A 15,634-nucleotide genomic window follows, 5' to 3' on the forward strand; every position below is an offset into this window, starting at 1 on the left:
CATTTTTTATTTTCTTTATAAAACCGTTCTTAATCACACTCCTATACCTTCAAACTATAGATAGGTAACTACTTTTAAAATCGTCTTGTAATTTAATTTTTATACGTATTTTATTTTCAGTGAATTATTTCTATAATTTTAAATCTTGTGAAACCTGAGTTTCCCAGAGTAAATGAATTAATAATATACTATTTATAGTTTTACGTACACAGAACAATTTACATCGGAACGATTACGCTGCGGACATTACAGTGAAAATAAAATCGCTATTTATGCTAATATTGATTTATTTGATAGTACTTGAAATTTTGCAAGAAAATATATAATTTGCTTTTGCAATATGCGTATTTAAACAAAGTTATTCAAAAGGTCATCGTCCGATCGTCAATTTAGTCCATGCATTACCTGCAACTTATTATCGATTGCAGCACGAAAGCAAGCCATTGCGGGTTGGCAAAGTAATGAATCAAGCTGGCTTTTTCATGTTCATCGGATGCCAGACTGTTGAAACATCATACAGTATGCATGTGGAAGTTACAAGACTTTTACCCTATCACGTTCCTCACCCACAGGCCAAACACATTAACGCGCCCGTGTGTGTATATAATGTAAAAAAGCTACGCCCGATAAATATGGAAATGAAAACACGAGGTTTGCAATGTATAGGGTGCCTGCGAATTACCTAATTTCATACCTGCATTTCCATTTGCGCAAAGCGCGTAAACGGAACTCCAATTACAATTACTTTTCCCCCCTTTTTTTTTTATTAAGCTTCACGTGCATATTATATATCTTGTTTCTTTTTTTAATTTTTTTTTTTTTTTTTACTCGCTTGCGTTACAAGTGCGCGAACGTTATCACATCCTTAAACTGCCTTAAAGAGACGTATTTTACGTGCGTAATACGTGGTTTGCGCCGGAGGTCCAAACGAACCCTCGACATTGTCTACGTTAGGAGCAGCTAAATTAGATTTCGTATTGCCTGTTTTAATCCGGTCACCAACGAAAGAAAACTGGACGTGAAGGTTAACACGTTAATCGTCCTCGAGACGACCGCTTGTCGACCGACTTCGTGGCGCGACGCCCAGGAAGACCGAAGACGCTCGTTGACCTATTATAGCTCGCAGGATCCTGTTCTAATCGAAAACAGTGTCCTTGGTAAGTCACGCCGGCTCAGCCCGTACGACTGTAAAAGCGACACCGGTGTTCTATTTAAAATTTCCATTTCGGTCGTCGACGAGCGCTATTTCGGGGACGAAAGGTTTCTGATCTATCGGGTCCAGTGACACGAAAAATATCTTATTTTGAAAATGTATATCGCGGATGTTTGGTACAAGGTATGCCCACTCTCGCGGAAGTCTGAAAAACATTTTAATAAAAATTGAAAGGCGTCAAGGAGCATCGATATGTAAAATTGTACCGCTAAGCACGTTGAAGTGCCGGAAAAAGCTTCTACATTAATTAAATATGTGATATGTAAAAAGAAAAACGTAGAATAAGAAAAACTATTACGGACGCGAAGACTTAAGTGTGCTGCACTACGTGAAAAAGTCATATGCTCTTAAAATGTACTTTGTATTAAGAAATAAAACTTGTTATTAGATAGCGTTTGCAAAATTAAAATTTTCTATGTTAAAAAAAGATTCATTGTCCCAAATCCTTCGTCATATTTTTTTTTAAAGCATCGTACGTTATTACAAACCGTCTGAATGCCGCATCTAAGTCTCATAAGTGTTAATTTTTTTTTTCGTTAAAACAAGAGGCACATATAATATAATACATTTGTTACAATTTTATATTTAAAAAGCCCCGCTTGATAAAATGGAGAAAAAAAAAGTAAAAAAAAAAAAAAAAAGGGTTGGACATTATCGGAGTTGATGTCGAGATTTCCGGTCGTGGAATAAACGACGGTGAGCCTTTCGGGAGTCTCGGCACTGTGGACCGAAATCGGCCGGCGCGAGGGTGCAAAATGAGGGTGTAGGGGGCAGTTTACGGTTGACCGCACGCCCTTCCGTATGCAGGCGGCATTAGCCGCGTGCCGCGCGATTAAGGGAAGCTGACAGGTAAGCCAGTGTTTAATGAACACGTCTCCGCTGCTCAGGATTACTATTGGCGAGCTGAGTGTTTATAAGGGAGGCGGCCACCTTTTCGGCCACCACAAGACGCACACGCATCATCGAGTAACAATCGCCGGCACGCGCGCACGGTGGGTACCAGGCCGATCTTTCACCACCTTTTGCACCGTAGAAGGGACGATTTTTTAGCCCCATCGTAAGTTCCAATTATTAAGTATTCTTGAGTATTCTTAAGTATTGCCGTACTTAATTCAATAGGCCTGAAATACTTTCTCTAAGCGCGACCGCACTTTCCGCCGCAAGTGAACGACGTACGATCAATCGCGTGATTTATTGCTAAAATCGCTGATACCGTGTATCACTGTATACGAATCGGAAACCCCGTGGAACTTCTATCGCAGTACGCCAGCCTCGTCAGTTTATTAACATCGCCTGCTCCCGCGTTTACAAGCTCATTTTTATTTCGTAACACGTGCAATAATTTATGCCTTGATACGCCGCAGCTTCTTGCACCGATAAACTGTCGTCGTCCGCGGTGAAAACTGCAGTACTTCGCAAACTTTTTCCAATATTTATGATACAAGCTGCCCGCTCGAGCGATAAATATTGCCCTACGCGCCAGACGAGCTCTCGCAAACGAATATCAGAAGCGGAGTAAAAGTACGAGAGGCTAATGTCACAGGTAAAAGTGACGTTAGCCTTTATCGATCACGATCGTTGACCGCATCATAAGGTATCTCGGTACTTTTTTCTTTTTTTTTTCCATTCCTCGTAATCGCGATTGATCAAGCATGCGAAATAAGGTGCCTGTCGTAAAAGCTCTAATGTCACGGGTTTCAAGAAAATTTCTAAACAGCCTCAAACTGTCGTGTACGTATATATAATATTTTTTTTCTTCATATCGCATTAATTATTTTATTAAATAACAATAATGGCAAATGAGAACGATAACTAACAATTGGATCTTCACTTTGGTCAATCTTAACGCCAGACTTTTATTTTATTTTTTTTTTTTTTTATTTTGTCGCGAATGAGAAAGTCCCAAAAGCTCGTACCGATATCAAATGATAAATGTTTAAATTTATAAGTAAATAGACACTAGATTAAAATAGATACGGGATTTTAAATCAATTATCGCGCGGGGTCATTAGGGGCGCGATTTTCATCTAATACTTTGTAAAAATATTAGTTAAACGATGAAGCGGGTTGAAGTTATGCCAGATAAATGAGGGTGGATAAAGAAGGGAAATAGGCGGACTCCATTGCGACGTGGAAAAAACTTCACTGTCGTGGATAAATCGCGGCAGCGAATGAGTAACGTCACGCGAGCCGCGCGCTATACCTGAAGATTCTTCGTATTACGGCAATGCCTTATGATTAGCTTATCGCTGGATCGCGTCTTTACACATCCGAAGTTTATTTCTTGGAAAAGGCTACGAGAAACACTTTTTAACTTCTCGATCTAATAAACGCGATTTTCCCTCGATTCCTTCGCCAGCACGTCGCGCCGCATGGCTGCACCCCTTAACCAGCATAGAGCTTACTACAAGTCTTCCGAATCTTTTCCATGATAATTTTTTTTCTTTTTTTTTTTTCTCCTGACAATTAAGTACAATTTGTACAGAAGTGTGATACGAGAACATGCAATCGAATGTTGAGAATAATAAACATTAATTAAAGTATTCGCTTTCGCCGACGTGTTCGTCATATTTTCGAATGACGATATTACAATGTTACAATTTAATTTGGGAAAACTAAATGCAGGAAAGAGAAAAAAAAAAAAAAAAAAAAAAGAAAATCGTAGCATAGCCGTATAATTTGATGCGATGTTTACGGACTGTCTGAGCGTCAGTTGTGCCAAGTACGAGAGAGATCGAGTTGTCGTTTCAGAGGCTCGCGAGATTTTTACACTCGCGCCAGAAAATCGCCGGTTTCTGATCACGTGCCCAGTAATGGGTCCCATTAGGGCTGGCCGATGAAAGTAGGACAGCAAGTACTTTCCGCTCACGAGGACAATTGCCCGCGTATAGCGCGGAGCACCGCCGACTCAATTGCAGGACTTGTGATCGTTTAAGGGGAGGGCAGCATCTGCCCGGCACTCGTAGATCGAGATCGTTATCAGTGGTAAAACCTTAAGAACCGCTGGTTAGCTAGAAAGTTCATATCGCAATGTACAGAAAGACCTCCCCCGCAAGCTCCCGCTGCACTCGCTCGCGGCGTTCTCGTTCTCAGTTCTGACAAGTCGTCGCATAATTACGGAGACTGATACTAATCCGCAGTCGCGAAAAATAAACCGTTGACTCGATCGCGCGTCGGAAATAAAGCTCCGCGAATAATGAATCTTACGCCGCGGGTGAATTTTTATTTCGAACGGAACGTCTGCGTTTTGATCGTAGACGCGCTTGCTATTTCTCAACGTCGCGACTTAGCGATTAAGCGAAAGGTGCGATGCGTCCACGATGCGCTCAAGAACTTACGTGAACTCGCGCCGTGCGAGAACAATGCGATAAATGCCTGGCATCTCCGCGCGCTCGCGACAGACGGCGACGACCGTACCCGGGAGGAGTGCACCAAGAGTACATCCGTACGGTCTGGTTGTGGCACTCGTTCGCAGACAACTGTCGAGACCGCAATTGGCCGTCTGCGGCGGCTGGAAGAATGTCGGGACGGAACAAAAAAAAAAAAAAATAAAAATAAAATAAAAAAGAAAGAAAGAAAGAAAACCCCGCCGACTGGCGACTGCATGTCCCCGGCACCTCGTACATGACCTCGCGATGGAGGTCATTCAATTTGGAGGCGATTGTTCGCGCAGATCTCGTCGTCGCGACTCTCGGTAATCCGCTGGTCGCGAGAGAAAAGCAAGGAGAGGCTCGGTAGGCGCGCAAAAGAGACGACAGAAATTAATTCGTATGCACGGCATGCGAGCGCAATCACGCCGAAGTGAGACTGCCGAACCGGCGCCTAACTGAAAATTTCATCCCGACTCCGCGATTTATATCGTCTTTCGATCTCGCGTCGCGACTTCCGGATTTTGAAAAACCGATAAATTGATTGCAAACAGCCTGTTCGCGTTCGAATACAACTAAAGATAAATTACACATGCATTGTAATAATTTACTGTCATTTTCTATCGCAGTGCTTTTTTTTATCTTTATTTTAATTTGAAAAATTAAATTAAAATTTAATTTTAACTTGAATGTTAAAATAAAAATACAGATAATAAGATACCTATTATTAGTTTTTTTTTTTTTTTTCTATCTAAATAGCTCGCGTGAAAGAAAGCTAATTTGCGACTATCCCTTTTCTAGTAGTAGTAAACTTAATTATTCTAACCGAAAATGAGATTACTGCTGAGAAAAAAAAAAAAGTATTAGTATTTCCTGCGAGAATGTTTTGTTCGCGTTGCACGTTTATTTCCTCTGCTAATTTTTATATGCATTAACGAAAACAGACGTAAATTACAACTATAATTAAACAATGGAGATTAATTAATTGAGCTCGAGCTACGGCTTGCGTGAACAATTACACGTTCAATCTCTAAGCACCCGTTGTTCAACCAATTGCTGGTTAAACGATGCGAGACGATTTGCAGTCAATCTTCGGCAGAATGCACAGACAAGACACGTTGCTTTTCTTGGGACCGATTGCTTCCCTCACTCGTCGCTCTCCCTACTTGATCTGTTTACTTTCTTCGTCGCTATCCCCCGACTTAAATAAGGGGCAGCAAGCACGGGAGAGAAAGAAAGAGAGAGTGCCCGCCACCTTACGCTAGTTCGACAGGGACCTTCTGTCGAGACGGAGTACCCGAACCTCTCCGGGGACAAGTCTTCGTGACAATTGCGATCAATCAGGCCTGGCATTGTCAGAAACGTGACCGCACATTACCAGTCGGAAGAGCCTGAGACGCTCGTCGGCGACCGAGCGGTCGAGACGTGTTTCGCCGATCTTCTCGTAGAGAAGAGCGCCGGGCTTACGCTTGCGATCATCGCCGATCCACCACCTGCCGACTTTCTCCACGAGTTAAAAGAAAAAAAAAAAAAAAAGCTAACAGACGAAATCGCCTTGGCCCGGGGCGTAACAATATCGTTCATCGAGTCTGGATCGAAGCGGCAATCAAGGATCTCAAGCGGGAGAGCAACTATCGGAGAAATCTTTCAAGAGAAAATGCCCAAGGGAACAAGTACGCGGCTGTGATTCGCGAAACCGAAGCCGGGAATATTAACGGCTGTGCCAACCATCAAGCCCGCGCGGTTTCGGTGCTTCGGAGAACCGTGGGGTCCAGGCTGCAAGTCGGCCGCGCGATTGTCGCTAGACCCAGAATCAATCGGGCAGATTTCCCATGACCTAGCCGACCGAACGACCGCTTTCGGGGCAGGTGAAGAGGAACGAGGGAAAAGAAAGAAAAAGAAGAAGAAGAAGAAAAAAAAAACACCTTGCGCGAGGCACTCGTGGGCCGCCCGGCATCAATGCATCCTAGACAGTGGCAAGGGCTGATCGTGCCGGGAAGTCAACCTCGAGACGGTGGCTCGATTACGTCTACAAAATATCTCATGACTGTTTCCCCATGAGAGACATCGATCTCGCCATTATCGCGATCACGTTTCCACCTGTTGTGTCCACGACAACGTACGGCGACGTCGTCCGAGAAAAAGCCAGACTGTGATACTACCCCGTGTGATAGATAAATCGTCTTGTGATCCCCGCGTTTTACCTCAACGTACTCAGTAAGTCGCATCTTACCTAAGTCACCCTCTTGCCCTTTAGCGTCTTATCGGACTTCGTGTCCTCAGCTGCGTAAAAAAAAAAAAGCTAATTATAATACGAAGAGAGGAATATATACTCTTCCGCGAGCTCAAGAATAGATTCCGTCCGACGCGCCCGTCGTCTCGCCGTTTGATTCGATCCGCGCCTTTAACTTATGAATTATTAGCGTTAGATAAAACACGAGAGCCGGCAACATTCTCCTTTTGGGCGTTACCCGATAATTGATAATTTCCATCTGCCGTGCGACAGCTGACGCCTTCGTGCATACATTAGCGAAAAGGAAAGATTTATCCGCGCGCGTGTTTTACTCCGCGATTAATTTCAGTAAATATCCAATACGCAGCTAAATTTATCGCATTAAATATATGCAATGTCACGTATTTTATTTTAATTCGATATCGGCTTGACATTTATTAAAAAAAAAAAAAAAAGAAAAAAAAAAAGAAAATAAAAAGAACCCGTCAACTTTATGCTTTTATAACGCGATAGCTTGAAGAAGCGTGTAAGATATTTTAGCTCAATATAATTTGACCTATCGTTATCTACCGAGATTCGTTATAATTACTGTTGCAAGTCGGAATCGCCGGGCGAGAAAGAGGAAAAGGAAAAGTGAGAGCGAGAGTGCCCGATTATCTCGAATCTCAAATTATTCGAGGACAACGGCTGACACTAATTCTAGTCACGCATGAACGCCTCAAGTGCTATGCGAGTCCTCAAATTGACGCATATGAGCGCAGCACGCTTGGTGCTCGTGTACCGTGCAATTGTATTATTAGAGAGAGCATCTGCCTCTTAAAGTCTCATTTGTCCGAGCCATTTCTTCAAATTGTACGTTAGCCCAATGACGCAGCCAATTAACAATCCCGCGAAAATTAATGAGCACCGCGACGTTAAATTTAAAGTAGTCTGTGAAGTCTTGATACGTTTAATCGCGGTGCAAGGATACACATGGCAGATACCGTCGGCGTACATCTTGTTCTTCTTTCATTTCTTTTACTATTCCGAAGGCCGAGGAATAATCGATCGAATTACTTAGCAACTTTTATTTCGTAATTAACGAGGCGATCTTCCGGCTCATCGCTTCCGAAAAGCTCGGGCTTTTAAATATTTCCCCGCGGAGCTCTTTCAAACGATCTTACGTATTTACCTGTAGTTTCCTAGCGCTATTTACGAACGAATCGCGCTCGATCGATTTCCAGAATTCACGAGTTACCAAACCGAAATGTGAAATCTAAAGTGGTAACAGCCGCAAACGTGCTTCACGCAATTTCCACGTGGATTTCACGTACGGTTTTAATCGGGTACGAGCACAATGTAGCTCTTCCATTCAGAAGATCGCGCGCGGGTTAAACAAACTCTCCTGACGAAATTAATAAGCGAAAAACATTATCTTCGATGATTCACGCGACGCGGGATTCTCCGTTCGTCTGCAAATATTTTTCTTTTAAATTTCAATTTCGCGAAATCGGCTGCGCGAGATAAACTTCCTATACGCGACACGATGCCAGCGAAATGCACGAGAAAATAATAAACGCGGCGCACCGCGTCGGAGGAGAGCGGACTTGACCGCGTCATCGAGAAGAATATTTTCAACTTTTATAGGGTCGGCCGAAATTCGCAGCCTCGCGCGCCAACGGAATCCGCGCCGCGGCTGATGAAACGAATTCGTTATACCCTGTGAAACTTCTTTTTTTTTTTCGGCCGCTTTTATCTCGCTACCTGCCTCGTCCACTCGCGAGAAAATGGAAAAGTTTTCTCCCCCGCGTGCCCGGCCGCGCTTTAATAGGAAAAGTCGATCACCCCTTGACTGGTTCGCACTCGATCGGACGCGAGTGCGCTCCCCCGAGCGCGTATAAGTGCGGCCCGTTTAGTATCTTTCCGAGTGTTATATACACGTGTTTATTACTCGTGTCTGCCAGCGGTACTTCGCAGATAATGGCCAAGAGAAAAGACGAGGACAAAAATAGAAATGCGCCGGTCTCGTCGACGAGAAGGAGAGGGCGGGCCGTATGAAAAAGAACGAGAACGGGCAGAGGCTGGACCGTGGAAGGAGGATGGCGAACCGAGAGGGAACGAGTCCTCTTTTCAATTTACGGGACTTTTCGCTATCGTGAAATGCGTCTCTTCTCGAGAGCGCCGGGAGGATCTATCATCTATGTAGTTCGGTACTGTTTACAACCGCCGGAGGCGCCGGACGGGAGAAGCCAATGAACGGGCATACGCGTACGTTATCGACACGGTAATTGTTGCTTGGTCTCATTTCACGCGAATTTGAATCAGCCCGACACAATAGTGCACTTATGCGCAAAATGCAGCCGCGCGGTTCAAAGGAGTCGATACGCGCTCTCTTCGTTAGAAAAATTCCAGTATCTTTAACCCCGCTCGTTTAATAGATCTTGAATGAAGTGGAAGCGGAAAGTAGATCGTAAACATATATCGAATGCACTTCAAACGTTTCCTTTACGTTTTGTTTCTGTGAAAGGACCGGTCCGCGCGCTTATCAAATAAAGTTTTCGGAAATGCACTTATCGACGCAAAATACGACCAGCGTCACAGATAACGCTGCGAACGTTCTTACTCGAGCGTTTCGGTTTTTGCCGGTGAATCCCGCCGATACTTCGTTTCTATTTTTTCTTTTTCATTTTTTTATTTTTATTTTTATTATTTTTTTTTTTTATTCGCTTATGGACGCTGCATGTCGGCGGCGTGCGATCGGGCTTATCATTTTCGCGGTGAGATACCACGAGTCTCTTGGCCGCCTGCGATCGCGCTCGTAAACACAGTCACGCTTATTTACCTCGTCCGGATTCTTTAAAAAAAAAAAAAAAAATTTTTTTTTACTTTTTAATCGATTAGACTTGTACAGTTTTTTTTTTTTCTCTCGCGACAATTGAAGAGCTGCGACTCTCAATTGATAATTGACAACAATAAAAAAAAAGGAAAAGAAAAAATTCTAGCTCTCCGTGCGAATTCCGAAACTTGTAATCTCGTTGATGTGGCGTAATGGAAAAAATATCGAAGACAACCGGGCGTCTAATGTGACACGCGACACGTGGTTAGCCGTTCGATTTAAAGTTACTTCAGCTCGACGTGCGATCCGATCGATCTGTTGATCGTATAGACGATGAAGCAATGCTGCAGCAAGAATTACAAGTGCTACACGCGTGTTTTCATCGAGTGTATCGCTGTTGCTAATCGCACGGAAAAGATAAATAGAGTTAGATAACTTTGACATCCACGCGCGCCGTTTCCTTCGATTATTGCTTACCACTGGACGCTAATTTCCATCGTCACGACGCGCCGGAAATAGAAATAGTCTGCCCTATATTCGCGTAGCTTGTTTTGAAGGGGGCATATCGGTGTGTGTCACTCTGCGACGACAATAATTCTGGTACCTAATGATATTGCATACGCCAATCAATCACGAATAACTTCTGTCAACCTCGAAACGTCGAAATAGCCACCTGCATTCGGTAAAAGCTTATGTTAGACCAAATTAAATTAAACATTAAAAGAAGCTAGTCGCCGCGATGATTAATTCGCGGAGGCAAATCGTGACACTATTTTAACGACGTATCGATCCCTCGTTTAATTTAACACTGAAAATAACCTAATTAAGATCTAAACACCCGTTACGCTGCGCTCGATTTCATTTCAATCCCAGTCTTAAAATACTAAGTTGACCCACGCGATTTCTGAATTTATTCCACAATTATTTTCATCCCATAATTTATTCCGTCGCATAAAATTAATTTTCTTCGGGGGGGAGAGGGGGGGGCTAGATCGTGACGAATATTTAAAAAATCGCGTGAGATTATTGTTTCGCGAAGCTCTGCCATATTACTGTCGCAGCCGCAGCCCGTATACGCTCACGTATCAAGGCCGCTGGCCTTATTTCCATTTTCGTTGATAACGCGACTAATCGAATGCGACGTAGTCTGCAAAACAAGTCAACATTGTTCTAATCCAACCGCAAACACCACAGCGGCTGCTGGCGGAGAGAGAAACTTGAAGGAGACGTAGTAGAAACACCGGCGACCTATCCCAAGCAAACTAGAATAATACCCTGGAAGCCGTAATTCCCGTGTGGGTGCGGACGTCCATCTATGCGCCAAGTGCTTGTGCATACGAAAAGTTTGCCTCATTAAAGTACCGACGCGCGTAATTACCTTTTCGCCACGTGGCGGTGTTGTCCCGCGAGTATAATTAAAAATCACTTCGACGAGATGAATTTGAATGCCGCCAAGACCCCCCGCTGGAAGAGACGCGAACGTCGCGCACCGCGCCGGCCACGTACGACGCCCTTAAAATAACGAATGGAGAACGCGCGGGGGGGAGGGAGAGAAGGGCGCCTGATTGCGGGGGCAGATAACAATTATGCCGGCGCAAAACGTGTGAACAAAGGTCGCTCTTGTGGACAAAGCGCGAGATGCCGGCCTCTCTCTTGTTCCGCGGGAGATCTCGCCGTGACGCAGACAAAAGTACACGTCTCCTCGTCCCGCTCCCTCGCCCGTCTCTTTCTTTATTTCTCTCGCCGTCGCAAGATTTATATTTAAGTGAAAGATATCTAAAAATAGAGCCGGGATCGCTGGAATGCTGCACTGTCGCGGTTATATATGCGCGCATTCAATTAATCCCGATAAACGGAGGCAACATCGAGTCCGGCCAAGACGATGTCCGTGCCGAACCACCGTAATGGTGTTTTCTTTTCTTTTTTTTTTTCCCCTCTTTTTTTTTTTAATGCTTTAATGCCGCCTGTTTCGTCGCCGCCTAAATAAGCGTCTAAAAAAATATATCCAAACGGATATCGGCGCCAAATAAATTTCACCCGTACCAGATATGCCCGGCATAATGAGAAATTATTTTAGTAAACAGTCTGTCGTTCCAGATAACTTTCATTTTTTATTCATCTCAAAGGCTGCGCGGCGACATCAGTTAAATGAGATCTGCCCCACAATTTTCGCTCACTTCTAATTGAGACGGGGTCCCTTTTTTATCCACCTTCGCTCCGAAATCGTCGCCGACGTGAATTCGTGAACGACGAACTTGAACAATCGAATCAAAGCCGGCGGTTACTTGTATACCCACTCGCAGATATTCGCAGTCTATTCTTTCTTTTTAAGGATAAGCCGCGACGCGATTGAAAAGTTAAAGCGGACGAACGGAGCGATAGATTCAATTTTCTGGATGTTTAATTAAACGGGGATGGTTATCATTTTCAGATGTCCGCAAATCGATTGAACGTGCTGGTGACCCTGATGCTCGCCGTCGCGCTTCTTGTGACGGAATCGGGAAACGCACAGATGGAAGACTACGCTCAATCGAAGCGATCCGGCGTAAACGCGCCGCAGAGATATTGCGGCAAAAAGCTCTCCAATGCTCTACAGATACTTTGTGATGGCGTGTACAATTCCATGTTTAAGAAGAGTGGTCATGGTGAGTTTAAGTCAATCGATAGAGAAAACGCTCGATATCGAGTGATATACATATAGAGATTATGGAGCAAGCATGTTAATTCCGGAATCACTTGTGAACTCAAAAATTCACGTTCATTTCTATGTTTCTCTTTCTCCCCCGCGCGATAACATTAAGTAATTATGTTTCTAAATGTGTGAACACAAAAGGCCATCATATTTCATTCTTGATATAATCATAGCTCAAGCGGTGTTTAAATAGAGGTTATTCATTGATCGTTTCAGCCTTAACAAGTGTCTTTCATCATGAATTTTCAAATTGTACACGTCCGCATTAAGAATAGAATACGAAAATTTAAATACTAATTATGGATTTGTAAATAATTTATGTATTAGTAATTTGTTTCAACATTAAAATTCTAGCAGCGACAAGTTTTTTTTTCCCTTTTTTTTCTTTTTTCTTTTTTTTTTTTTTTTTCTTTTTTTTGTAAGAAAATACATGTTAATGACATTTTACTTGTGACTTCCCGATTTTGTGCAACGAGCGATTTACGAGAGGGAAATCACGAAACATGTCGATGACGCTCTTGCGTGCATGCAAGTATAATGATAATATTTAAGAAGTTAATAATAGGAAGTTAAGGAGTAATATTAAAGACGATTTCTCGATGGCAGTCGCCTCGTAACGAAATTTGCCTTTGTAATGGGACGACATGGCCATTAATATTAATGCCGTTCGCATTCCTTCCTTTCCGATTAACGTCACCCGCGCACGACGAATATTTCATAGCAGGGACATCGATACTTATCCAGCATAAGTGCCGAATTATTAAATATTCGCGTATTTAAGCCAGACGAGACCGCACATTTAGGGAAGAATATCCATCGCAGATGCATCCATTTGACATTTCGAAGTGCACGGCTCGCGATATTAAGCCAGCGGATCTAAAGCAGGCTCGTTTGAAGATATGAATGAGGCTTAATTTGCACTGGACGTATAATTAAATGGCTCAATGTAAGAATGAGGTCAGCCTATAATTTGTACCGTTCACTTTAGATAGAGCCTCATGTTTAAAGCGAACATTACGGTGGCTGTGCACCGCGTCGCCGATTATAAGGGAATTTTTATCGGACGGAGACTTTCAATTTTAACGGCTTCTCCAGCACAGTACTTTATAAAAGGGCGATTAAGCACGCGATCAATCTGTGCCCGCAATTAACCAAGTAATCGCCACTTTGTCATCGATGAATAATGCATATAAAGCTCGTTACGTATTCCGAGTGGGATCATGAGCCGACGCACTCTCCATAATCATCGAATGACTTAAATACAGCGATAACTCGGGACGTTAAATTTTTTTCGTTCACGGTCCTTTTTCTACGAAACGCAAAAAAAAAAAAAAAATAAAATAAGAAATAAAAAATTTCCAACGAAAATCTATGTAAATCTTTCTCAATCATACGAAATAACGTATCGCCGAGTCAAATCTTCTAAATACATTTTTGTACAATCTGACACCGCGATCTAAATGCCTGTACGATTTATCGACGGTTTCTGAAAAAAAAGCAGATCCTTATTTTTATTTTATCGCGCACAACCGGACATATGTGGCGCAACAAAAATAGGCTTTTTATTTTTCTTTGTGTTTGTTGCAGAAATGGAAATGGCCGACTACCCGGTCGCCTACGATTACCCGGTCTCTCCATTTTTGTCGCGAACGAGGGCACGGGCGATGTTAGACAGCCCGCCCGCCGGCAGACGTTATCGAAGACAGTCGCGAGGTATCCACGAGGAATGCTGTATCAACGGATGCACGATAAACGAACTGTCCACCTACTGCGGCCCATAAACGCGCTCGGTAACCGGCAGCCCTTCGACTTCCGCTTTATTGCTCGATCACCATGCAAACCGAATAATTCCAGACACACTTGCTCCCCCCCCCTCCACGCGCGCATACCTACACGTATACACACGAAGGACATGCATACTTATTTGCATTACATACAGTACACGTTGGAAAAATTCACCGTTCACGCTGGAGGCTGACTCGCGACAATTATGTACAACGTTTGCGATTGGAAAACCTCTTGCGACATTTTTCGTTTTACTAATCAGGCAGCCTCGAGTGGCATCCCTCGTCGCGCACGACCTTCGATCCGTACGAATACACCCTCGCACATTTTTCTATTTCGGAAAACCTGCTCGCGATTATCAGAGAGATATACAGTCCCGCTCGCATGGTGATTTTTGACGACGAAGCACAAAAGGAACAGCATGATAATTTAGTTCGTGTAATTCTAACTTTCGTTTTTTTTTTTTTTTTTTTAATTTTTTTAATGCTGAATTCGAGATTTATTCGACGACCTGGAGTGAGAGCGCAAGTCGTTCGTTGATTCGTTGTGAAGTCTGATATTAAATATATTGACCACGCGAGGCGTCGTTGAATAAATATCGAATTTAATAGGATACTATTGTAGAGAGAGCTTGCGTTATTTTTAATCTGCCAGAGGCTGTGACGATTTCAAGGGGCATCAACGACTGTACTGCATATGGTGATATTATTCTTATTCGTAGAACCTGTGTATTTCCAATGATTATCCTTCGAGGACCAGGACAGCGTGCGAAAAAGATAAAAAAAAAAAATATATATATATATATATACGTCACGCAGACGGTTATATTGAATTGTATGGACCAAATCAATTTAACTTTAAATTAAGTTCAACTGTGTAGGGAGATTATTAGACAATTTTTAATTTTGATTTAGTGCGGGAACGAGACAGATCTAAAGTTCATTTAAAATCTTTGATAATGTTTTAAAAAAATATAGTATATATCTAAAATTGAAAAAAAAAAAATGTCAAATAGATTGATTTCGTTATCGCATTGAATTCGTTCATCTGTCAAATAACTTGCTTGATAATTATTGCGTTTGCGGACGCATAATAATGCGTGGCAAAAGTGAGTTTACGTTACGAAAATGATAAGCTCCGCTGTTCTACCTCGAAAGACATTTACGTTTTCGATAATACGAGCGTATGTAGCAAAGAATAATTTTAATAAGGGAGGGTGTGAATACGTATACGGTAATAAATGCATACGAGCCGAAATCTGACTTATTTGGCGGTCAAAATCTTAGATTTAAATGTACGAAGGAGGATGTGGATGAAATGAACAAGCGTTCTATCGAAGAAAAAAAAAGAAAGCAAAAAAAAAAAAAATTAATTAAACGTGCCACGACTTAAACGTGGAAAAAAAAAGAAATATATTCACCATTGCGATTATTCGCTCCAAAAGTTTCGTGTTAGTATATCGATCTGTTTCTACCGACAGTGTTGACTTTCCGTTACGTATTGAGTGATCTCTAAATCGCATGCCATT

General features: G+C 42.7%; 1 protein-coding gene across 2 annotated transcripts; it reads left to right on the forward strand.

The window, feature by feature from the left end:
* The first annotated feature begins 2,114 nt into the window (after positions 1 to 2,114).
* Positions 2,115 to 15,513, forward strand: LOC139105731 (insulin-like peptide 2). Of its 2 annotated transcripts, none has more exons than XM_070661991.1 (3): positions 2,115 to 2,270; positions 12,061 to 12,274; positions 13,909 to 15,513. In XM_070661991.1, exons 2-3 carry the CDS (start codon positions 12,061 to 12,063, stop codon positions 14,100 to 14,102), a joined length of 408 nt encoding a protein of 135 aa, XP_070518092.1. In that variant the 5' UTR covers positions 2,115 to 2,270; the 3' UTR covers positions 14,103 to 15,513. The 2 variants fall into 2 exon arrangements, with proteins under 2 accessions (XP_070518092.1, XP_070518093.1); XM_070661992.1 differs by lacking the exon at positions 2,115 to 2,270 and adding an exon at positions 6,554 to 6,798.
* The last annotated feature ends 121 nt before the right edge of the window (positions 15,514 to 15,634 follow it).

The sequence above is a fragment of the Cardiocondyla obscurior genome, linkage group LG09, assembly GCF_019399895.1.
Source record: "Cardiocondyla obscurior isolate alpha-2009 linkage group LG09, Cobs3.1, whole genome shotgun sequence".
In the NCBI taxonomy this organism is placed as follows: Eukaryota; Metazoa; Arthropoda; class Insecta; order Hymenoptera; family Formicidae; genus Cardiocondyla; species Cardiocondyla obscurior.

Coding starts and splice junctions, on each gene's coding strand:
- LOC139105731 (XM_070661991.1), top strand. CDS start 12,061: ATGTCCGCAAATCGATTGAACGTGCTGGTGACCCTGATGCTCGCCGTC. Junction 12,275..13,908: donor GTTTAAGAAGAGTGGTCATG/GTGAGTTTAAGT, acceptor TGTTTGTTGCAG/AAATGGAAATGGCCGACTAC.